The sequence below is a fragment of the Pyrgilauda ruficollis genome, unplaced genomic scaffold, assembly GCF_017590135.1.
Source record: "Pyrgilauda ruficollis isolate IOZ18807 unplaced genomic scaffold, ASM1759013v1 scaffold173, whole genome shotgun sequence".
Taxonomy (NCBI): domain Eukaryota; kingdom Metazoa; phylum Chordata; class Aves; order Passeriformes; family Passeridae; genus Pyrgilauda; species Pyrgilauda ruficollis.
Window position 1 is genome coordinate 811,731 of NW_024516209.1, and position 13,349 is coordinate 825,079.

General features: G+C 52.3%; 1 protein-coding gene across 1 annotated transcript; it reads left to right on the plus strand.

Moving 5' to 3' along the window:
• The first annotated feature begins 1,399 nt into the window (after positions 1-1,399).
• LOC121351803 (zinc finger protein 282-like) lies at positions 1,400-11,824 on the plus strand. The gene is made up of 10 exons (XM_041464170.1): positions 1,400-1,436; positions 1,913-2,042; positions 2,276-2,377; positions 2,809-2,904; positions 3,164-3,283; positions 6,331-6,444; positions 7,519-7,611; positions 8,251-8,364; positions 8,530-8,643; positions 10,244-11,824. Exons 5-10 carry the CDS (start codon positions 3,250-3,252, stop codon positions 11,185-11,187), a joined length of 1,413 nt encoding a protein of 470 aa, XP_041320104.1. The 5' UTR covers positions 1,400-1,436; positions 1,913-2,042; positions 2,276-2,377; positions 2,809-2,904; positions 3,164-3,249; the 3' UTR covers positions 11,188-11,824.
• Positions 11,825-13,349: the final 1,525 nt, after the last annotated feature.

Here is a 13,349-nt window from a genome sequence, read left to right on the forward strand (position 1 = left end):
CCCAGACCCTCAGACCTCCCCCCCCCCAGCCCTTCAATAGCTCCAAAATCCCCATACGGAGTCCCCCTTGCTCACTCCCAGTCTCCTAAACCAGCCTGCTCCCAGCAGTCCACTGGATTCATCCCCAGTCTCCTGAAAGCCACCGCAGCTCCCCCAAACAGCTCCCAGATCCCCAGGAGTCCAACGGATTCATCCCCACAGTTCCCTGAAACCCAGTGCTGCCCCCTGAGGAGCCACTCGAGCGGCTCCCGGCCAGCCGGGAATCCACTGGATTCCCATCCCGTCCCCTGAAAGCCACCGCAGCCCCCTCAGGAGCCCCCCAAACCGCTCCCAGCCCTCAAGAGCCTCACCGCCGATCCCCAGGCTCCCTCCCAGCCACAAACCCCCCTTCCAACAGCCCCAAAAGCGACCCCCAGGCTCCCCTTCAACCTCCCACCAGCCCCTCAGTGCCCCCCCCAGTCTCACTCCCAAGCTCCAGCCCCACAATGACCCCATAAGTGACTCCCCCATCCCACTCTCAGCCCTCCTCGCCCCCCATCACTCGCCCCCTCCGGGGCTGCCCCGGTTCGCCCATCGCGGCGCTCACCCCGTGGAGCCGCAGGGCGGCGAGGGGCCGCTCCTGCAGCGCCGCCTCCGCCCGCTCCATCCGCCGCTCCAGCGCCTCGAGGCGCGCCTGGAGCTCCGCCATGGCCCGCGCCGCTGCGGCCGGGGCGGGCCCGCACGGGACACGCCGCCGGAGGGGCGGCACCGAGCTCCCGGCGGGGCGGCTTGGATGGACGGAGGGATGGAGGGACGGGCTGGGAGGGCGGCACCGAGCTCCAGGAGGGGTAGGCTGGTTGGATGCGTGGGCGGTGGGATGGGTTGGAAAGTGGCTGAGTGGCAGCTCCCGGAGGGTCGGGGCCGGCGGCACCGGGTGTGGCTGCGGGACGGGGCTCTGCTGGGCTCGGTGTTGTTTGACTGGGGTTGCTGAGGGATCAAAGCTGGGAGGAGTGCCTGATCACCCCGAGGGCTGTGTGGTCCTTCAGAGAGACTCCAGCAGGTTGGAGAGGTGGGCAGAGAGGAAATTTCTGTAACTCAACGAGGGCAAGCGCAGGTGCTGCAGCTGGGGAGGAACAACCCCAGGTACCTGCACAGGCTGGGGGTGACCTGATCCGTGGGGAAGGAACTGGGAATCCTAGGTGACAATGAGATGTCCTTGAGCCAACAGAGTGTGCTGGGGAAAAGAGGCCAGTGGGATCCTGGGGTGCATTGGGAAGAGCATTCCCAGCAGGTCAGGGAGGAATCCTGCTCCTGTGCCCAGCCCTAGAGGCACCTCTGGGTGCTGTGTCCAGCTCTGGATCCTCAGCACAGCAGGGACAGGAGCTCCTGGAGCTGAGCAAGGGCCTGGGGCATCTCTCTGGATCCTGCGGCTGCCCCCCGGGGTGGAAGTCCCCAAGGTAACGGATGGGTCTTTAAGGGCCTGGGAGGGACAGGGACAGCGCAGAGGTTCCTCCGCTCCTCACCTCTCCCGGCAGCCTTCCGCCATGGAAATCGTTCCACGATCTCTGCCAAGGTTTCTTCTGTCGCCTGTCGTGCCGAGGCACGAAGCAGGAAGTGATTGCTCCTGTGTATTGTTATACTCAGCTGGTTTTCCCCACAAAAGGATGGACTGTCACGTTTTTACCAACAGCGGGAAGTTCTTCCCCACTCTGAGGTCCCCAATGGGATCAGGCGCCAGGGGGAAGTAAGAATATTGTGGAATACACATTTCATCTCCCAAAGTTTAGCAAAGATCCAAAGTGTTACTCTCAGTGTCCAGAGGATGCCCCAAGGCAGGAATTTTCTTTCCCTGACACCTGGGAGCAGGGATAAGTAGGGAGTAGGATTCTCTGTGTTCCAGGAGCAGTGCTGACTGTCATTTTTGGGATTGCAGGCCCCAGCTGTGGCATTGGAAAACGATGCCACCGGCTTTTCCACTCAGCAGTGGGAGAACCTGGAGGAGTGGCAGAGGGAGCTGTATGGAAAGGTGCTGACAGGGAAGAGAGAAGCCCTCGTCCTGCTGGGTGAGTGTTGCTGTTGTGTCAGTTATCAGCACTTTCTGGTTAGGGAATCTTTCCCAGACGTGGGAAGCAGATTTGTGGGAACACAGTGAGACCGCTGCCTGTGTTTGAGGACACTCCGTGCTGCCGAGCCATGTGTTGTAGCTGCTGGAGCTGGTTTGGGGAGCGCTGCTGGGTGTGTTCCTTCCTGCAGATGCAGCACAGGAACATTCATTCCTTTCTCTGTTCCTTGTCAGACGATGTCATCTCCGAACCTGCCCTCCTGTCCCAGCTCCAGGGAGGAGAAGCGCCCTGCAGTGAGGAGGAGGCAGCTCCTGGAGAGATCCCAGCAGAACCAGGTGCAGGCCAGGGATGAATTAAAGCTTTAATCCTGAGGGTGAGGGTCGTGTGGTGCTGTCACCAGACAGACGCTGGCCATCACAAGGTGATGGTCCTGGTTTGCTCGGAGGGAACTTCTTGGATCTCAGAAGGAACAGGTTCAGGGGGAGTAAGAGAGGGTGATAAAAAAGTGTAACATGCTGGATTTTTAGGATTTTAAGTCAGGAAGACTTGTGTCACATCCTCACTTCTTGGCTGTGAGGACGGTGAGGCCCTGGCACAGATTGCCCTGTGCTTGGATCCCTGGAAGTGTCCAAGGCCAGGTTGGACAAGGCTTGGAGCAATCTGGGATAGGGGAAGGTGTCCCTGCACATGGCAGAGGGTGGAACAAGTTTAACCCAAACCCTCCTGGGATTCTGTGATCTGACTCCATGATTTCTGGCATTGGCAGAGGCTCTGCTGTTTGAACTCAATGTGAGCAGCTGGGACAGCAGAGAAGCGCAGGAAAACCAAGAGGGAAGAGCAGGGCTGGCTGAACCTGGCCATGGTGAGTGTTGTGGAAGGGCCTGGGCTTGAGGGTGTGGAGGACACTCTGGAGCTGGGGGGAACAGGGGGAACCACTTCCCTGCAGGGCAGAGCAGAGCTCCCAGGAGCAGGAATGGAAGGTGCTGAGAGATTCTGAGTGGCAGCAGGGTGGGTGAGCGGGCACAAACTTCTGGGGCAGCAAGGGAAGAGTCCAGTGGGGATGCGATAACCAGTAAAGGAGTTTTCTCTTTCCCAGTAAAGGAGTTTCCTCTTTTCCTCAGCAGACTGCAGCATTCCAGAGCAGAGCCTTGCTGTCACCGTGAAGCAGGAAGAGGAGGAAGAGCCATATGCAAAGGAGCAGGGAGCCATGGAGGGTGTGGAGTTCTCTGAGCTGGGTGTGGGTGAGTTCCAAGCGATGCCACAGCATTCTGTGCTGCTGGGGATGTGGGAATCCCTGAAATTCCTGCTGTGGGACAGTGTGCTGAGATGTGGGGGTGAGGGGAGGCACTGGGGAGAGAGCAGGAGCCATGCTGAGGTGGGTAGTGGGCAGGAAGCCTGGGGAGAGGTTTATTTTTGGGAAGGTGAAAGAGCTGGGAGGATGAGGCACTGCAGGTGAGAATTGTGGCACATCTGGAATGAATCTCTTGGAATATGAGAAATCATTAAGTTGAGAATGATTCAGGGTAGGGAGCTTGTTTCTGTCTGTTTGGAAAATGCTGATTAGATTTGCAGCAGTAAAGACTTGATTCTTAATAAAAATAACGTTAAGCCTGTGAAATTTTTAATGCTTTATTTCAATCTTTTTTTATTTTTCACATCATTTTAGCTGCTGTAAATGGTAGTTTGTAGTATTGTGCCTTATGGATAGAGAGACAGAAGTTGACCTCAAATCAAAAAAATCCCATGGTGTTAAATTGTTTTTAATTGTTTTTCAATACTGTGGTGGAACCTGCACAGGAGAATGATTCTCCGTGTGTGTTTCCAAGATCCAAACAGGCCTGAAGTGTAAAAATGTCGAAAAATAGGGTGTAAATAAGCTCACAGTACAATTCTCACCCAGATCACGTCAATCCTGCAGCCAGCAAAACATTTTCAGTGTTGTGGTCATGATGGCTTGAGTCCAGAAAGAGAAAAAAAAATGTTTGTGGTTTGTTTTGAGGTTTTTTCTTTTATTTCTTGGTGCATTTCACTTGTGTTTTGACAGCAGCTGTTTGTTCTGGAACACGAGTTCAGGGGGGTTGTTGCCCTCCAGAGTCTCTGTGAGTGCTGTCACAAGAGTGGTAGAATATTGCAATTTATAGAGAAATTTAGACCCAGATATGGAGGGTGGAGAGAACTTAAAAATAAACAGAATTAACAAATCAAAACACCTAAATAATAATGACCTCATTATTGTTTAGGTCACACAGAAATCAGTTTCCCATGGAAAAGTTTATGCTTTCTGGTTCAGCATAAAATTTGGGCTTTCAGTCAAAATGCTGAGTTGTAAAGAGCATTTTCAGCTTGCTCTTATCCAAGAATCCATGGGTTCTGTGGATTGTCAGATGATTTGAATGGAATTTTTCCCTCCTGAGGAAATCCATGAAATCAACAGTTCATCTCTCATAAAAATGTCATGGAGACATCAAACTTCTTGACCCAGTGGTGTCGTGACAGTGGAACTGTTTGGGTTCCTGCTGCATTTCATCTCCTGTGGATTTAATTGTTGGAGACAGAAACCAACTTCCAGTCACAATGTGCTTGATCAGATCTCACTCAGGAACAAATGAGTTTAGAACTCTCCCTAAAATTTTGGTTGATTTGCTGCTTTAGTACAGAAAGAGGGAAAATTACACTCTGTGTTTTGGTCCAGTTGGAACTTGGATTAAAACATTTCATAGCTTCATTTTTAAAAATAATCTTTGTGTCCTAAATTGCAGGGTAGTATTGAGGCAAAGGCTTCCTGCTGGCAGAGGGCTGCGTTAGGTGGGTTATTGGGAAGGAATTCCTGGCTGAGGATGGGCAGGCCCTGGCACAGATATCCAGAGAAGCTCTGGCTGCCCCTAGATCCCTGGAAGTGTTCAAGGAAAAGTTGGACAGGGTTTGGAGCAGCCTGGGATAGAAAAAGGTGTCCCTGCCCATGGCAGGGAGTGGCACTGAATGAGATTTAAGGTCCCACCCAAACCATTCCAGGATTCCATAAGAGCAGGATGTATTCTGAGATAGAGGGAAAGTTGTGGCCCTGTGAAGCAGCGGAGGGACAACTGTGATTCCCTTGTGACCAGAGTATCCTGAGTTCTGTTTGGGATCATTTCAGCAGCACTGCTGGATTATTCTACAAACAGCCCAAGGTGTCCTTTCTGGGCTGTTTCTGTGTTTTACATGCTCCGTGTTTCATCACTTTTTGAAGCTGCCTTTGATATCAGAGGTGACGCGGTATTTTAATCAGTCACAATTTCTCTGTTTCAGCCCAGCTCTCCTGAATTTCAGAGACAAATACATGTATTTGTAGCAAATCTCTGAGCTATTTTGGGATTTGTGTTGTTTGAATTGCAAAACAGAATCCTGAATTCAAGACAAAATGTGAAGTGACACGGAAAGGGACACTTCACTGCCGTGAGGAGACTCTGTTCCCTCATGGCTCTGAGAGGATCCTCAGTCCCTCACAGATCTGAGAGGATCCCCAAGCTCCTCACAGTTTGGATGGGACCCTGATCCCTCATAGTGGACCCCAATCCCTCATGGCTCTGAGGGGGGATCCTGTTCCCTCATGGCTCTAGGTGGACCCCAATCCCTCACAGCTCTGAGGGGGATCCTGTTCCCTCATGGCTGTGTGTGGACCCCAATCTCTCACAGCTCTGAGGGGGATCCTGTTCCCTCATGGTTCGTGTGGACCCCAATCTCTCACAGCTCTGAGGACCCTGTTCCCTCCTGGTGAACCCTGTTCCCTTATGGCTCTGAGAGGGACCCTGTTCCCTCATGGCTCCAGGTGGACCCCAATCTGTCACAGCTCTGAGGAGGATCCTGTTCCCTCATGGCTCTGAGGGGGATCCTGTTCCCTCATGGCTGTGTGTGGACCCCAATCTCTCACAGCTCTGAGGGGGATCCTGTTCCCTCATGGCTCGTGTGGACCCCCGTCCCTCACAGCCCTGAGGGGGATCCTGTTCCCTCATGGAGTGCTGTGGACAAGGTGCAGGCACACGTGTGGCCAGGATGCAGTAAGGTTGGCCGGGGTCACGGCAGGTGGCAGAGGAGCCCCACGGTGCCCCCGGGCACCCCTCAGCCGCCATTCCCCACAGGGCCGGACGCCGCTGGACACAAGGCCCAGGCCCAGGTTGGGATATTGGGAAAACTCCTTCCCCAAAAAGTCTGTCCAGCCCTGGCACAGCTGCCCAGGGCATAGTGCAGTCCCCATCGCTGGAGGGATTTAAAAACCCTGTGGATGTGCCTCAGCCACCATTCCCCACAGGGCCAGACGCCGCTGGACACAAGGCCCAGGCCCCAGCGGAGGGCGGGAACAGGCCGGGATCCCGGAGCTGCCAGGACCGGGATGTGAGAGGGAATCCCGCAGAGACCGGCTCCGGTGAGTGGTGTCAGGGCCAATGGTGGGAGAGGGATGTGGGACACCGAGCACCTGCCAGGATCTGGGCACATCTGGGCTGTGGGTGGTGTTTTGGCCTGGAGAAAAGGGGGGCTCAGGGGGGACCTTGTGGCTCTGCACAGCTCCTGCCAGGAGGGGACAGCCGGGGGGTCGGGCTGTGCTCCAGGGAACAGGGACAGGAGGAGAGGGAACGGCCTCAGGCTGGGCCAGGGGAGTGCAGGTTGGATATTGGGAAAACTCCTTCCCCAAAAAGTCTGTCCAGCCCTGGCACAGCTGCCCAGGGCATAGTGCAGTCCCCATCGCTGGAGGGATTTAAAAACCCTGTGGATGTGGCACTTGGGGACATGGTCAGTGGTGACCTTGGCAGTGCTGGGGGAATGGTTGGACTCGATGACCTTAAAGGGCTTTCCCAACCTCCACAATTCTATGACCAGCATTTCTCCAAGGCACTTGCTGTGCTGAGTTTGGTCTTCCAGCTGCTGCTGTCAGGCATTCCATCCCCACCAGCCTTTCCAGGACCTTCCATCACACGCTTCTTTTCCCTCTCCTGGGAAATCCTCCAGTCCCTTGGCCAGGTCTGCACTGTACAGGTGCAGAACAGTGGCCCATCTGCTTTTCTTTATTTGCTCTACAGACTTTTGTTTCCTTTTCTCTTTTTTCATTACTTGGATGAATTTCTCTAAGAACTCTGTTCTCATGAGTGGTTGTCTGATGGGTGAGAAGTGGTGTGTGACTGAGAGGGATTGAAAAGGAACAACAGAACTTTGGCAGCACCAAGAGAAAAACGAAACTCAAGGACGAGAATTCAAGTGGCTCTGGCCTTTCCTGGGGCCATGGGAGAGCGTGTTTTCACTTGCATGAAAATTTTGTGCATTTCTCAGGCTCAGACATCTGCTGAGGGTTTTGTAACCAACATTTCAGGTCTGTTCAAGAGGCCTTGGTCAGCAGGAACTAGAACTGGAATGTGAGCTAGAGCAGAGCAGATCTGCCTGGGCTGGGCTGACAATTGGAATTAATTTTGTATGGTGTTAAAATAACATTGGTTCCTGTTAGCAGAAGACAGCATAATCCAGATTAAGCAAGAGGAAGAGTTGTGCACTGCAGATCGGAAGGAGGAGGCTGCAGAAGCTCCTGGAGAGCCCTGCCCAGGTGAGTAACTGCATACCTCAGAGGGAAAATGAAACAGAGGAATTAAATTCCAGGTTGTATGATTAAATTCCCCACCTCTGCTCATGTATTCCAAATCTTTAAGAAGTTCTGAGCAGACTTGCCAGCAGATCCCACAGGTGAGGGCTGGTGTTGCCCCTTTCCCTTCTCATGGACATTTTGGAGTTTGTGGCTGCATGGCTGGTTTTTATCCAAGTGTGGATCTCCCTAAATCCCTTCAGGTTGCCTTTTCCCTCCTCCCTTCCCTTCTGGGGTTTTCCTGGGTAAAGAGGAGCACACAGACTCCTCTGAAAGGCTGCAGGGCCCTGTTCTTTGCCTGCTCACTTGGAACCTCTTTGTTTTAGAAATCAGCTGCTCTGCTTTGCAGATTTTCCTCACTCTTTACAAACATAGTGGTGCTGCCTGCTGGCTCCACTAGAACTGTACTTGCCTTCCTGTGTTTGTAGCCAGCTGGGATTTTTAGACCTTTCCAAAGGATCCCTTAAGAAACTGGGATTAGGGGAGCTTGGCTTGGGGTAACAACCTCCAACGAAAGCCCAGACCAGAGCAGGTTTTCAGCCTTGTGAAATCCTGAGTTTAGGCAGGCATGATACACTTCTCCTGGACTTCTTCCCTTGGCAGAGCGAGGATTTTACGAGCCTGAGGCATCCAGTCAGACCAGGAAAGGCAGCGAGGTGGATGCCAGGGAGCTGCCAGGCACAGAGGGTGAGGACCTCCAGAGAGATCCTGCCACAGGTGAGGACCTGCCAAAAACTCCACTGCAGGAATTATCCCTTAATGGCTCTTCCTGTTGTGCCTTCCCTGCTGCTTTGTTACTGTTGTGCATTCCCAAATTATCCAGGCTTTGTGTCTTCCCCCACCTGGTGTTTGTCAGTTGTGTAAATTCTCCCCAATGAACAGCATTTCAGACTTATGCAAGGGATGTTTCATCGTGGATTAAACAAGAGGAGGAGCCACCCTGCTCTGAACAACAGGACTTGCAGAAAGAGGAAATCTCTGCAGATCCAAGTACAGGTCAGTAATGGATTTCAGCTGAGATTTTGGGGACAGCAAATCCAATTTAGAGTATTTTTTAATACTATATGAAATGTCACAACCTTACAAAGTTAACCATGGGAGAACTGGGACAAACCTCAGTTTGCTGGTTAATATTTGGTCACAAAAATTTTGGGTTCTGTCAGCTGAAGGGGCTCCTTCCCTCCTGAGCCAGCCAAAAGCTGTCAGAGGCACTGGCTTGGGCTTGTGTTGAGGCAAGCCCAGAGCTGCATGGATCAAGTTTGTGCTGCTTTTATCTGGATAAAACCCTGGCTCAGGGCTGGGCCCACAGTGCTGGGCAAGGGAGTGACATCATCTGGTGGCCAGTCACCAGTGGTGTCCCTAGAGTTGGGGACATGCTGGGGCCATTGTGTTTGATGTCTTTATCAGCAATGTGGATGAGGGGAGGGAGGGCACCCTCAGTCCTTTTTTATGGCCAGGATTCCCTGCCCTGAAGAAAAGTTTTTCACTTCCCATGCTATCAGTTCTTCCAGGCCTTTCTGGAAATGGTTTGGAGGCTTTGGGGATTTTTGGTGGTCTTGATGACCACCCCCTTCCCCCCTCCCAGTAATTCATTCCCACTTCTTGACCTCGTTCCTGCCTTTGCTCCATGTTGCCTCCAGGAGCTGCAACAAGGATGTTGTCCAGAAATTGCTGCCCTGTCTCCACATGGCACCCTCCTTCTTCAGCCAAATCTTGTTCTCTCTCATGGCTCCATGGCCATCCAGTTATCAGTGTTTGGGACACACATTCCTTTATTTTCTGAGAGGTGGGAGCTCTGTGGGTCTCAATTTGGACTTCAGTTTATAGGGTCGCAGGAGAGTGGGCTTTAATCAGTGATTTTCCATCCTGGCTGCAATTCAAGTGAGTGACTTTCTTTGAAAGCTCCATAACAAAAATGTTACTCCACTTGGGTTGTTATTCAGGCAAGACAAATGGGTTCTGAGGCTGTTCACTAAAAAACAGGTGTTTGTTAGACAGCACAAGTTCCTGGGAGCAGAGAGTCCTTCTGATAAGCTCAGGAGGGGAGGTTTAGGTTGGATATCAGGAAAAGGTTCTTCCCTCAGAGGGTGGTTGGGCACCAAACAGGCTCCCCAGGAAATGGGCACGGCCCCAAGGCTGCCAGAGTTCAGGGAGCATTTGGACAACACTCTCAGGCACGGGGTGGGATTGTTGGGGTGTCTGTGCAGGGCCAGGGGCTGGACTCCATCCTTGTGGGTGTCTCCCAGCTCAGGAGATCCCATAGTTCTGTGGCTTGCTGATCTAGCTCTGGGCCCTGCTTGGACTCTGCTCCTGGAGATGCTCAGGAGAGTGTCTGGAGAGCAGCTGGGAACACTGAGGTGGGACAGTGTCTGCTCTGTTATCTGAGTGAGAGGCTGAATCTGAGACTGCAGCAGTCATTTTTTATGTAGATTTTAAAAAATACAGTTGAAAAAAGTCCTTCTATTTTCCTGGAAATTTTGTTTCAGTGGATGCTGGTACTTTGTTCCTCCCTCAGTATTAAAGATGTGGCTTTGACCTGGGAGGGACATTCCTAAGGGGACTTCTGAACTAAAAATCTCTGAAATCTCTGTTTCAGATGAAAATTTGAAGAGGGACCATCCAGCAGATTGCTTGGAGAGCAAGACCTGTGACTTAGAGGTACCAGGAAGGCCAGGAGAGTTGTTTCCCAAAGATCCCAGCCATGGAGTGACATGGGACAGTCAGTGGAATTCAGAAATGATGGAAACAACCACCATGGGGAATGGGAACAGCCTTGGAAGTGATGCTCAGTACGATTTCTTTAGTGCCCAGGAAAAGAGCCTGGAAAAGAGGCCCTGTGTGTACAAGTGTGAGAGAAACTGCCCACAGCAGGACCAGCCCCAGCAGGCACTGCAGGCAGAAGGGGAGATGTTTCCAGGCCCCACCTATGAGAGGATGTTCCCTCTGCTGCACCCACACCCAGGAGAGATGGGAATGGGCCTGGGCGAGAAGGGAATGGGCCCTGGAGCTGCTCCCACCTCCTGTGAGGGGCCAGGGCCCCACTCCCAGTGTGGAGAGACTCCCCCAGGCACAGGCAGGCCCCGTGGGCAGGACAGCCTGGGCACAGAGGAAGCTGCTGAAAACGAGGAGAGCTTCCCCACGGACACATCAGGATCCAGTCCCTGCTGGGAGCCACCCCTGGCCCGGGGCAGCCCTGCCCAGCAGCAGAGCCAGGGCAGGGGCAAATCCTACATTTGCAGCGACTGTGGGAAAAACTTTGTTTGCCATTCGTGGCTGGTTAGGCACCAGACAAGTCACACGGGAGAGAGGCCCTACAAGTGCTCCAAGTGTGACAAAACCTACAGGAGGAAGGATTACCTCCTGAACCACCAGCGCCGGCACACGGGGGAGAGGCTTTTCCAGTGTCCTCTCTGCAGCAAGAGATTTGTGCTCAAGAGGAGCCTGCTGAAGCATCAGGAAGGTCACATGCAGGACACCCACGTGCCGCTGGTCAGCTGGCCCTGCAGGGACATCAGGGGTTCCGTGATGAATTCCATATAGGACATCCCCCACATGATGTCAGGGCAGCACCCCCAGCTCTGTGCCACACCCTGATGGCAGGAGGGGGCTGTGGTGCAGCCATCCCGAGCCCCTCCCAGGAAAAGGGAGCTGGCTGGGGGTTATTTTGGGTTAGACAGCATTCACCAGTGCCTGTGGATGTGGGGAGGTGGAGTTTGGAGGTACTGCTGGCTGTGAGTCCGTGTGGGAGAGAAACCACACTGACATGGAACAATTTGTGATGTGTGTTGCAATGAAGAGTTGTCTGAATTATCCAAAATATATCCAAAATGTTATCCCAGGAATCTGGAATCCTTGGACTGGGCTGGGAACAAATGAGTTAAAGGTATTAATTGTCCACTAAAGGAGTGAAGCGGTCAGGAAACACACACTTGGGTGAGGTGCTTTGGGAAAGGAAGTGTTGCCCCTGTGGCTGTAGGAGGAAGCCTCTTTCTTCTGTGGCAAACAGAAAGAAGGCTGCAGAGCCTGGGAGGGAGCTTATTCCCACTGTAAAATCCTGAGACTCCTTGCTGCTGAACTCCAAGGGAGAGTTCTTGAAGGGTGAGATCCTTCCTGGGAGTTGTAAGATGGCCAGGGAGCCTGGAATATGGTTTTCATTCTACATAGCCTTAAAGTTGTGTTGCCACATTATTCACAGACTTCTGTGTTCAGTTTTCCAAAACCTGTGAAAGCAGAACATGGAGATGCTGCAGAAACCTGGGAAACACAGAGTTAATGAGCTGCTGTGTCCCAAGCACTGATAACAGGATCTGCTGGAGAGGAGGCTGTGTGGAGGTAGGGCAGCTCTGCTCCTCCAGCCTCCTCCCTCGGCTCTGTGTGCCCCACTAACAGCAGGAAAGAAGCTCCCAAGGTTTGTAGATGCCCATGGTCAAAAAGGAATGACAGGTGTCAGAAGGGTCCAAAAAAGCTGAAAAAAAGTTCTAACAGCAAATTCCACTCTCAGCGTGGGAATTGGTATTTTTGCCCTTCTGGTAGGAAGAGAAATAAAAAGGTTAAAAAAGAAAAAGAGGAAGAGAGAGGGAGATCAGAGAGACAGAGGGGAGGACATCACCAGTCCTGGCTCCAGCATCAATCCAGCTGTGCTCAGGATCCCAGAGGTGCCTGTGAGCCCTGGATCACCCTTTTACAGCCACAGTTTCCACACCCTGGGGCTACTTTTTTCACTTTTGCTGCAAATAATCAGCAGGCACAGTCTGTGCCTCTGGATCCTCTTAGAAATGGATCAGGGCATCTCTGGTGGTTTTGATCCCTCCTGATTGATCAGCCTCTGTTGGGCACTCCATGCCCTGTGCTGTGTGTTATAAATAAGAAGCTTGACTAGGCCAATATTCAAGCAACAATCAATTTATTAATTAATATGGTAAAGTATAAGCAAAACAGTGCTGGGTACAGCGGGGGAAGTTTTCCCCCCAACTGCTGCATGCTGTGCTTATCTCCAGGAGGCAGAATAAGGGTGTTTGTCCCAAAAAAGAGCTGTCCTTGCTCTGTGTACTCCCCTCACACTGTGGGAGAGTGTCTCACACAACAGCCCTTGGCTGGCTCCACAGCTGAGACACAGCCCTTTATCTCCTGGCCTTCTACAGCATCCAAAGTGATAAACCTGGGCCTGAAAAATGACCAGCTTGGGACTCTACTTGCTTCAGCAGAATGCAAGGAAAGAGAATTATTTGAGAATTTAAGTAGGAAAAAGCATGGTAGAGAGAAATAAGACCCCAGAGAGGAAATGAAAGGGAGGAAAAGAGCTGAATTATTGCTGTCAGTGAAAACTGAGCAACTGCAGAAAGAGCTAAGGAAGAAAAGAAGGAAGACAAGCCTAAAAGTGGAAAAATCAGAGGGGCTGAAAATTTCGGAGGCTCCCCCTCGGCAGCCACACCTTATTCCAGTTTGTCCCTTGTTGGTTTGGGGCACAGCAGCACTTTAACTCCTTGGTGCCCGGGATGGTGCCCACAGTGTTGGGACCCACAGCTCTTACTGGAGCCAACTCAACTGCAACTCCAGAAATTCCCATTCCTGCCATGGCAGGAATTTGCCATTGTGGTGCTTGAATTTTAAATCAGAGTGTAGGTGCTGAGTGGAGTCTGTGGCTGTAGCCTCTGGAATTCTTTTGGGGTTAAGGTTGGCAGTTTTGTGCTTCTCACCCAGGA